Source organism: Marmota marmota, unplaced genomic scaffold (assembly GCF_001458135.2).
Source record: "Marmota marmota marmota unplaced genomic scaffold, marMar, whole genome shotgun sequence".
In the NCBI taxonomy this organism is placed as follows: domain Eukaryota; kingdom Metazoa; phylum Chordata; class Mammalia; order Rodentia; family Sciuridae; genus Marmota; species Marmota marmota.
The window spans coordinates 18,633,590-18,643,403 of NW_025999960.1; the positions used below are offsets into that span (position 1 = coordinate 18,633,590).

General features: G+C 46.0%; 2 protein-coding genes across 8 annotated transcripts in view; one reads left to right on the forward strand and one right to left on the reverse strand.

Annotated features, from left to right (window-relative positions):
- Csad (cysteine sulfinic acid decarboxylase) overlaps window positions 1–439 on the reverse strand; it is a 26,274-nt gene extending 25,835 nt beyond the window's left edge. For 2 of the 4 annotated variants that reach the window (XM_015493524.2, XM_015493523.2), the window contains exon 1: window positions 224–437. In XM_015493524.2, coding sequence (XP_015349010.1) covers window positions 224–246 — 23 coding nt within the window. In that variant the 5' untranslated portion in view covers window positions 247–437. Of the gene's footprint in view, window positions 1–223 lie in introns of all 4 variants that reach the window. The other 2 variants (XM_048802801.1, XM_048802802.1) reach the window with 2 other exon arrangements.
- A 230-nt stretch (window positions 440–669) lies between these two features.
- Znf740 (zinc finger protein 740) lies at window positions 670–9,519 on the forward strand. 4 transcript variants are annotated; one of them, XR_007347425.1, is made up of 7 exons: window positions 670–986; window positions 3,824–3,973; window positions 4,316–4,405; window positions 4,874–4,997; window positions 5,288–5,406; window positions 5,674–5,851; window positions 6,386–9,519. XR_007347425.1 is itself a non-coding variant. In XM_015493528.2 (6 exons), the coding sequence occupies exons 1-6, from the start codon at window positions 1,176–1,178 to the stop codon at window positions 6,473–6,475; spliced, it is 582 nt and encodes a 193-aa protein (XP_015349014.1). In that variant the 5' UTR covers window positions 670–1,175; the 3' UTR covers window positions 6,476–9,519. The 4 variants fall into 4 exon arrangements, 3 of the variants coding, with proteins under 3 accessions (XP_015349014.1, XP_015349013.1, XP_015349015.1); XM_015493528.2 differs by lacking the exon at window positions 5,674–5,851 and having other exon boundaries at window positions 670–1,184; XM_015493527.2 differs by lacking the exon at window positions 5,674–5,851.
- The last annotated feature ends 295 nt before the right edge of the window (window positions 9,520–9,814 follow it).

The following is a 9,814-nucleotide window of genomic DNA, read 5'->3' on the forward strand; positions in this document are numbered from 1 at the left end:
CCCGCCGGCGCCTGCCGCCGCGTCCCCGACCCTGGAGACGAACGCTCGCTTGGAAGGGACGCGGGCGCGAGCACGCACCTCGCGCTATGCTCGGCTCTCTCGTCTTTTCGGCTCGGTTGGTGCGGCGGACGCTGCAGCTGCCTATCTGGGTGGCTGGAGGGAGGGAACGCGCTATGCCTAGCTTTGCCTGCCCGCCCTCCACCTCCGCAACGAGTTTACGTACCTTCGGGCAGACTCAGAGAACATACACGTGTGGGCACTGCCAGTGTGGTTTCTGCCCGTCGCCTCAGCGCCCAGCGATGGCCCCCGAGCTTTCCTCCACCCCGGGTCTCTCAGCCTCTGTAGAGTGCCAGCTTTGCGGGCCGGCCCACTTGGCCCAAAATCCCTGAAAGGCCTCCGCCCCCTTCTTCCATTCCTAAGATGGCAAATCCAAGCAGTAACCCTGTTGACAGAGTTACTCTCTAAGAGGTCCCTGTTACTTTTGCTTCTGTTGGCTGCCCCTCCTTGCCTACGAGACCAATTTCTTCTACTGACCTAGAAAGAACGCTCTCCTGACTCATGTCTTCTTTCTGAGCTTCAGAGTGCGCCCAGCAAAAAAAAAAAAAAGTTCACGTCACTATGGCCTGAGGATGTTGCACTTAAGGGCCCCATCTCCCTCTTTAGTTTCAGGTTTCTGGAACAAATCAAGAGCTAAATCAAGAGAATTCAACTGGAAAACCAAGACTAGAAGACTCTCTTTTCTTCAGACAACAGGCAGAAGCCAAAGAGAGACCAGGGATTCTTGGAACACCTGTTTTCCCTTTGGAGGACACAAAGTTCTTTTGGGAGACAAAGGCAGTTCAATATGGCAGCAGGACTGAGAGGACATGAGGGAGCCATTACCGTGATTTGGTGACAGTTCTTCAAAAGGCAGTGTCTTAAGGAAAGCTGGATCAAGGAACTCCTGAACTTTGGGTTGCATTAAGTGAAAAGTCAGCATGGCTCAGGTAAAAAGCTCTAAAGTCCTCCTTCAAGATCACTGGGAAGCCTCTTTGCAGTTACACTCTTGAATGCTGCCCTAGTCAACAATATTGACCAACCCAGTGAGCCAAGCTCTGTATTAAACACCAGGGGGAGATCTAGAGGAAGGAAAGGAGACAGGCCACAGCCCCTGCCTTCAGGGAGCTTCCAGTCAAATGAAGGAGGTAGGCTATACTGCATCACAGGCACTAATGAAACTTTTGCAAAGCAACATGTACTCAGTGTGCATTTGGTACATTAAGTGCTGAGGGGCATAAAAGAGTACATAGTCTGGTGAATGCTTCGTTTGTTGTTGTTTTTTTTCCCAACAGGAATTTATTGAGCTCCTGTTACATGCAAGGCATTGTGCTGGGAATACAAAGATGAATAAGATTGTTCTTGTCCCCAGTAAGCTTCCAGGCTACTTGGGTTTGGGGGGAAGGGACGGAAAGACAGTCTATTATTTTTATATTCACAATGCCTTGCATAGTAGCTGACTAGTAGTAGAGACTGAAACTGTTGGTTGAAGGAATGTACAAAAAATAGACATATATACACCGCAGAGTGATACTTCTGCCTAGATGGAAGAAGATGAAGCTTGAAGAATGCAAAGGATTTTGCTAGATTAACAAACAGAGAAGGACAATCAGACAAGGGATACTATGTAGACAGAGGCTTAGACTAAAGGAGAATGTGAGGAGGTACAAGGTGTGCAGGTAGTTTGGTAGTTACGAAGCAAAGGATTTAAATGGGTATAATTTGGGAGATAGGGTAGATAATGTTGGTGGGGGGTGTTTTCCTGGAGAAGTAAGCAGAGTATGACCCCAGGGCCTTTTATGCCTTCCTGAGGAATTAGATCTTATTTATAGGGAATGAGGCCTCCCTAAATAATGTTAAGCAACAGAGTAACATCAAATCACTATGTTTAGAAGGTAATTGTCATTGTGCAAGTGGAGATGGATTGGAGGGACAGGATGACTAGATAGCCTGTTGTAGTCATCTAGGTAGAAAAGCTTTGTGCACACATTCCCAGAGCTGCTTCTAGCTTTCTTCCAGGGAACCTCCCCTACCAGTCTCACCAGGATGGCAGCCTGATTATAGTATAATTGGCTTTCTTCCAGCTGCTTCTGCATGCACAGCTTCCTCCTTTCCCTGCAGAGTAGAAACCCTTTGGTTTCTTCTTCCTTTGTCTGTTTGCTGCCCATTCTACAACATTAAGTTCACTCTTATTTTGAAAAGATTGCCTTTCACTAAACACTAACTCTGCTAAGCACTGCCAAGCATTTTACATTTTAGTTTAGTTCTCATCAACTCTATGAGAATAGGCACTATTTATTTAGCTTAAAAAGTGGAATAACTTGCCCAAGATTACAGTACAAACAGCAGTGATAAGATTTTTGATTCTGGACCTTTCACTCCAAAGTGTCCCTGAAGGTGGGAGAAGGGATTCCAAGATACACTGATCATTTATAAAGAAAGGAATTTTTTTATAAATTTGGGAGTTTACTGACCAACTATTTTAAGTTTTTTTGTCAGTAAAAGAAACATATCGAGTGATACTAAACAAAGTCAATTTGAAGAATGCAGCAGTGAAAATAGGTTATTTGCTTAAATATATCTTGTTTAAGTAACTTGTCAACTTTATGCAGAACAGAGAATATGAAAAAATGTAGATATGCATACATATAAATGGCCTAAGGAGTCAAAAGAAATTGTTTATTCAACTTCAGAATCCTTCCAAGTAGTTTGATTTTTACATCTGCTGTAACTGACAACACTTATTAATATTTAAAGAGAAATAACCTCTGCTGGGTTTCTGATCTCGTGACTAAAAGGCTCAGGGGTCACTCCAGTTAAACTGGGCTAACTGGGCTGCACGAAATAACCACACAAGAGAGACAATACCTTTTTCTTTGGGGTCACTGTGACAGCTCCTCTGACCTTACGGGTTCACAGAAAGAGAGTGAGAGCACTCGCTGACCCCTTTTATTGAGGATAAACTATTCAAATGAGGCAAGGGGTCAGGTTTCAGGGGGCTGAGTATCTTCATGATGTCCACTGTCAGCAGATTGACTGACACCTGGGTAGGCCACACCCAAGGGCACAATAAGAGAAGGGGACACATATAAGGCACTTCCATGGGAGATTCTATCCTAAACCGGGCAAGGGGTTATATTACAAAGGAACAAATGAGCATAGCTTCACTCATGGGGCTGTAGCAAGACACACCCATGCACGAGACATCGACCCTCAGACCCAAGAAGGGTGGGGAAAGCTCTGCCACATTTCTGGGACTGAGCGCCTCAGCACCCAGCTGGGGAGTGTAACTCAGTCACATGTAAGGTTGGTCTCCCACAAACCTCCTAGAATATATAGTTGGTACCAATAAGGTCTGCCAATCAGAAATGGGCTCTGAAATTGAGAGCTTTTGAGAGAGAGGAGAAAAGTCCTCTAGGCATTTCCCATTTCAGTGGGTAATATTGACACATCTCATATCCACTCAGTGTTAAGGCCTAGAAATACTTTCAAAGTAATTTGTAGCCACATACACTGTACTTAGCACAGTACTGCTGACAAAGGTGTTGATATTGCCTGATTATTAACTTCATGTGTGTTTTAATGCTGAAGAACAACAGAAAAGGAACTGGTGAGATGAGTTGGGGAGGATCTTGAAGGAAGGAGGGTTTGGCAGTGAGGAGGGCTGCTCCCTGGAGAGAAGCAATTTGTCTGTAGCTGGGTGTAAAAGGCAGTTCTATAGAAGATGGCAGCCTGTTTTTGCCCTGCCTTGCCAGGTGATCTGACACCTCCTCTCCTTTCAACTTAGGCAAGTCTCCTGGCTTGTGAAGGCCTAGCAGGTGTGAGTTTGGTTCCCACTGCAGCCAGCAAGAAGATGATGCTGAGCCAGATTGCCAGCAAGCAGGCCGAGAATGGCGAGCGGGCAGGTAGCCCTGATGTGCTGAGGTGCTCGAGTCAGGTACAGCACTTGAGTCCACTGTGGTGCTTGGGGTTCGGGTGGCCCAAGCTTTGTGCCAGGAGACATCAAGCTTTGATTCCTCAGCGCTTCTGTTTAGGAAAGTGGGAAAAGGGAGTACAGCTGGGGAATGAATGAATGTAGATATTTTAGAAAATTGAGGAAGGTCTTTTTATACAACAACCCCTTGAGACCAAGGACATGGAGAGAAACAGAAGAGTACTTTTTCTAAGCCTTTGGAGCAGGTGGTTACCTGTCATTTAAAAATTGTCAGAAAGTAGTATCTGGTCTCTTATATTGTGTTCTGAGATGGACTGTGAGTTTAGGTTTGATTTGTCTTCAAAGGGCCACCGAAAAGACAGTGATAAGTCCCGGAACCGGAAAGATGATGACAGCTTGGCTGAGGCTTCTCACTCAAAAAAGACTGTTAAAAAGGCAGGTAATGGGGTAATCCCCCAAACCAGTACAGTTTAGTAATGGGGTAATCTTTTCTTTCCACTGTGATTCTCCCTGGAACTTTCCCTAAATGCTTTCATCCTTCATAGCCAGTGTGTATCCCCTGATTTCACCCAGAGTCCACTTTAGTAGTTAATACCTACCCTTGCTGAAACATCTTTGGTACAGGTCAGGGAACATGATTTATACTGTTCCCTAGGGCAGGGACAGACTAACTCCAGCTCAGGTCATGCTCAGACTGTTGAGTGTAACAAGACAGGCATCTTACCCACTCCACCTCCTTTCCCAGAGGAACTCTTAACCCTGAGGAATGTGGGAGATGTTGGCATCTTTAGATATCATCAGAGAGGTTCTTCATCCAGCAGCTGAAAAAGGACCCAGAGTAGAATGGTCTCTAGGAAGAGGGCAGAGGAATAGCCTCATGACATGCCTGATTGTTGCCCCCAGGTGGTGGTAGTGGAACAAAACGGTTCTTTTCAAGTAAAGATTCCAAAAAATTTTATTTGTGAACACTGCTTTGGAGCCTTTAGGAGCAGTTACCACCTCAAGAGGCACATCCTTATTCACACTGGTAAGTCTCTTGTTTATATTCACAGGGGGAGAATAGTCTATAACTTTTGTTCTGTGATGAGATATACCTGTTTAGTTGGGTTTACCTTCTAGGGGAAGCATTAGAAATGGAGGAAGTGGATAAGTAAATGAGGTATAAAGAGTGCATAGCTCTGTTTCTGGTGTCACTGAGACCAGCAGTTTTGGGGATCTCTCCACTATATTATAGTTTAGATGACTAAGAAGATAGCTGGAACCATGTCCCTACCACATACACCTCTTGACATTCACTTCTGTCTCCACCTGGGTTAGGTGAGAAACCATTTGAGTGTGATATATGTGATATGCGATTCATTCAGAAGTACCACCTGGAACGCCACAAGCGTGTACACAGTGGTGAAAAGCCTTACCAGTGTGAACGGTGTCATCAGGTAAGGCTCACACGTCATCCAGCCCCATTACGGCTCCACACATAAACTTCCTTACCCAAGAACCAGGGCCAGGCCCCACTCCTGCCACCCAGTGTTCCTTGCCATAAAAGATGAACCTCAGGATGAGGTTCATCCCTCTGGCCTCATGCAGCTGCTTAGGGGGAAGGGTTAGAATATTAAAATAATAATAGCCTTTCTTGAGCACTTAATCTGTGCCAGGTACTGTGAGAACATACTTTACATAGATATTTTTTGTTTGTTTTTTAGTAAATCTTCACATTAACTCCATAAAGTAGCTGTGTCGTCCTCATTTCAATTATGGGGAAATTGAGATTCAGAGAAGTTAAGTTTTCCAGGGACACAGCAGATCAAGGGCAGAGCCTGGATTCAGTCCGACTTGAGAGCTCCTGCACTTTGGAGGAAGAGATGTAATCTTTGCCCTGAGGTCAGCATCTGATCTGATGAGAATGTCAATGCCAGGACCAAAACAAGACAAGAACAAGAGATGAGAATGATAGTGGTAACACTTCCTGGATGCTTTGCTAGGTCTCGAGCTTTGTTCTGCACTCTTACATGGAATCTTCCAAATGCTAGAGTGAAAGTCCCATGAGGGCAGTGACTGTCCTTCTCACTCTCCACCCTGTCCTCAGCCCCAAGAACTGTACCTGCTTTGAGATAGATGCTCAGTAATATTTGATGAACAAAGCAGCTATGGTGTGAGTAGGAACATTTAGCCTCATCTTACAGATAGAAGAGTGTGCAGATTCAGGGCTATGAAATAACTTGCCAGGGTCACACAGCTCCTAAGTGGTAGAGTCAGGATTCGGTGCCAGGGGCTCTGGCTCCAACAACTGCTTTCTTAACCACTGTGCTTGTGTCATCTGCACATGTTGAGAGGAAGTAGAATATGACATATGCCTTCTATGTGGTGAAGGAGCTTGTTAATGGGCCACTGAGTTTTTCCTCCCTTTTTTCTCAGTGTTTTTCTCGGACAGATCGATTACTCAGACACAAACGGATGTGCCAAGGGTGCCAGTCGAAGACTTCCGATGGGCAGTTTTCTCTTTAGGCGCAAGGGGTCCTGGGTGGTGGGAGTGATCAGAAGAATCTACAGAAGAGTGCACACCCTTTCTGGTCTGATGGTCCCACCACCACCCCATCTGAATCTGTCCCCCTCCTGGAGGAGTGGACCCAGGAGACCAGAAGAATGCATCGGGACAGTGGCTTCAGAGCCTCAGCTCTGTAAATAATCTGAGACTATGAGTATCTCGGGGAAGTTCCTACAGCATTCCTGGGTAGGGGAGCTAGTCCCTGGACCCTTGACTGAGGTCATAAGTGAGGACTCAAGGTACAGGACCAAGACTGAAGTATGGCTCCCACAACCTTGGACTCCAACTGGCAGCTGAAATGGAAAAGATTGGGAAAGGGGATTTGTTTGTTGTGTTCTTTTTTTGTTTATCCAAAAGCAATTTCAGCAGGTAAACTATGGACACAGGTAATCTGGAGGCTTAAAGTCCTGATCCAGAAGCAAGGACTGTGGCTAGTCCAGCCCTACCCCAAGATTGAGTTATAGTAGATCCTGAACGTTCCACAGTCCTGCACCTCACCTCCTATTTGAAGGAGAATAGGATCAGGGATGGCAGCTGAGCTTACTTTGACTTTCTTATACACTGTAGGGACAAAAGTGAAGACAGTGGGAGGAGCAGACAAGGGCTGGGTCCAGGAAGAGTGAAGAGTACTGCTTACCTCCTCAAGAGCAAGAATGTGCCCATGGGTGTTGTAATGGCCCATGTTGCACCATTCGTGATGGGATCAGCTCAAGTGCCTTCTGGAGGAAACTTGGGTGACAGTGGTCCCTGAAGCCCTTTCCTTCTCTCTGGGCAATTGGTCTTGTATATGGTTTATGGCTACCTCACTGTCATTGACTCCTAAAGCCAGACAGAGGTGTTGAGCAGGGAGTCAAGGATGTTAAAGTGGGTTCTCTTCTTGTGTCCTCTAAGGAAAACCCAAGACTAGTCCCAAATTGGCTAACAGTACTTAGAGAAACAGGAATTGGAGCCCTGACATGACTGTTGTGCAGGAGGAGCAGTTCTCCCTGCCCAAGTCCTGTATTCAGGTAGAGGAGATAGGAGCCTGGCCTTGTGTCCCAAAGAACAAGAATTTGGCTCCCTTCTTGATGGCCATTCCTACCCAACAAAGATGGGGAGAGAGGGATGCTGCAGAGGAAGGACTGCAGGAAGAAACCTAATTAGGTTTCATTCTTAACCGTGCTTCTTGCTCCTTTCTGCTCCACCACTCTTCACCTTCAAGAAAGTGATCAGATGAGTGTGTGGTATGTGAGTGCTCACGTTTGTGTGCTTGGAGGAGATGGCATGTTGTTGAGCCAAACCCTTCTATCACCCTCAACTTAGAGGAGGATGTGCATAAAATAGCCTCCTGCCCAGAACTGAAGGGTGCTGGGGTCCCAGCAGGAGCTGAGGAACTCTTACTTAGGGAACAAAAAGGCTTTGTTCCAGAGGAGGTTTTTTAGACTGATTCAACAGGATGATGGTTAGGATGTTTCTAACCCAAGCCAGGGCTTGTAAACATGAATTTTCTACGGTGAAATAAAAACAAACAAAACTCTCCTTATGCTAACAAAAGGATCCTTATGGAAGGTTCTGGGATTTGACTCCATGTGGTCTGCATTTGGAGGTAGGGCGCTGTCAGGTGTAATCATGAAAACAAGGTGAACTTGAGCACCAAGCTGTCAGTGGGGATCTAGGATGAAACTTTCGGGAAGTATGGTTTCATTGCCCAGAAAATTCTTATAGGGAATAAACAATGGCAGCAATCTCTGAGAGGGTTGGGGACAGGGGTCCTCCATTTCCCTGAGGTAGGGGTATTTCAGGGAAAAAAAAAAAAGGAGACCTGGCACCCTTTAGCTTTTGGAGGACAGCATCTGAGGTTTTGGGGAGAGATGTTTCCCACCATGTGTTGCCCTAGCTTTGTGCTGACACTCCCATTTGACATGATCCAGAACCTAAATCTTGGTCCTCAGATCCTTGCCGTGGTCCCTGCAAGGAAAGGGCCAGCCCCCTACCTATTACAGGGCTTTGCTGTGGCTGGGATTTTTCTATTAAATTTAACTCTGGGAAGGAAGATACCTTGAGAAAGCTGTCCTTTTGAAAGTGGGAACTCTCCCTGCCACTTGGAGCTGATCTGTTTGAAATGTAGAGAGAATCACATGAGTGATGTGTGCTTCTTTATGTTCAAATGCTTGTGCTAGTCAGAATGTCCTTTGACACACACACCTCAGATCTGGCCACCTGCCTTGGTGGGTGGAAGTAAGAATTTCTGAGCAGTGCAGATGGCCATACCAGAACCATTCCTGCTGAGGCTTGGGAATGGTGATTAGTCCAGTTCACGTGCTGATGTGGGGCAATTGATGTGTGAAGAGATGAGCAAAGGGATGAAAGGTGTGAGCACCCACAGGCACAGGAGCCCTGCTTCTACCCCATGGAATCCATAGAATTGGGACTGCTGCAAAGGCTCCTGGGCCCAATACCCCACCCCTCCTCTGCAGGGTTGGGGCTAAGCACTGGAAAGATGCCTCAGGTGTGTTTGGAGTGAGGGGAAATGGAGATAGGGCAGGCTTTTAGAGACCAGGATATGGAGTTGGAGGACCTAGGAAAGAGTAGTGCCAGTTCCTGGGTAAGCTCCTGCACCAGGCCATATCAACCCTGCCCTTCTCATCTTTTCCGTCCAACCCCAGCAGCCTCTTTTCATCACTTAGCTACTGATTGTGCCCCACAGCTTGACATTGGAGGGTTAAAGGAGTGGAGTCCCAACACAGCTTTTAGCCCTCTTCCCAGATGCTCTTTGCCTCTACTGTGGCCCTAGGGCTTTTATCTTCAATAATCCCCCTCCTATCCTTCCTCTCCACCCTTTTTTTTTTTTTTAATATACTTATTTTGCTATGGGGGTGGGGACTATCAAATGAACAAGATCACTTTTAAATGGTAGTTTTTATAAGATGTTATAAACTTGTATCTTTTTACCATTAAAGTGCAGTGTATGTTCCTTCGTGATATATTTCGGATATTTAAATAAAAATAGTGGGGCTTTTCTACATTTCATCTCCTCTTTGGGAAGACTGTCTTTTGGGGAAAGCTTTTTTTCCTGCAGAGAAGCAAAGAGTAGAAGCAAAAACTGCATGTGTTCTGACAGCAGGACAGAATGTCAGACACCAGTAGAAGTAGTGTCAGTGTGATTGTTTCCTTATTTGTGGTCATCATCAGTTACCTGAGAATCCAGGCCCCTCTGGCCCAGGGAGGTGGAGCCAATTGTTTCCAAGCTACTTCCTGCCCTCAAGTGGCCAGAGGAGAAATGGACTTTAGCTTTTGTAGGCTCGGGCTGAACAGCCTAT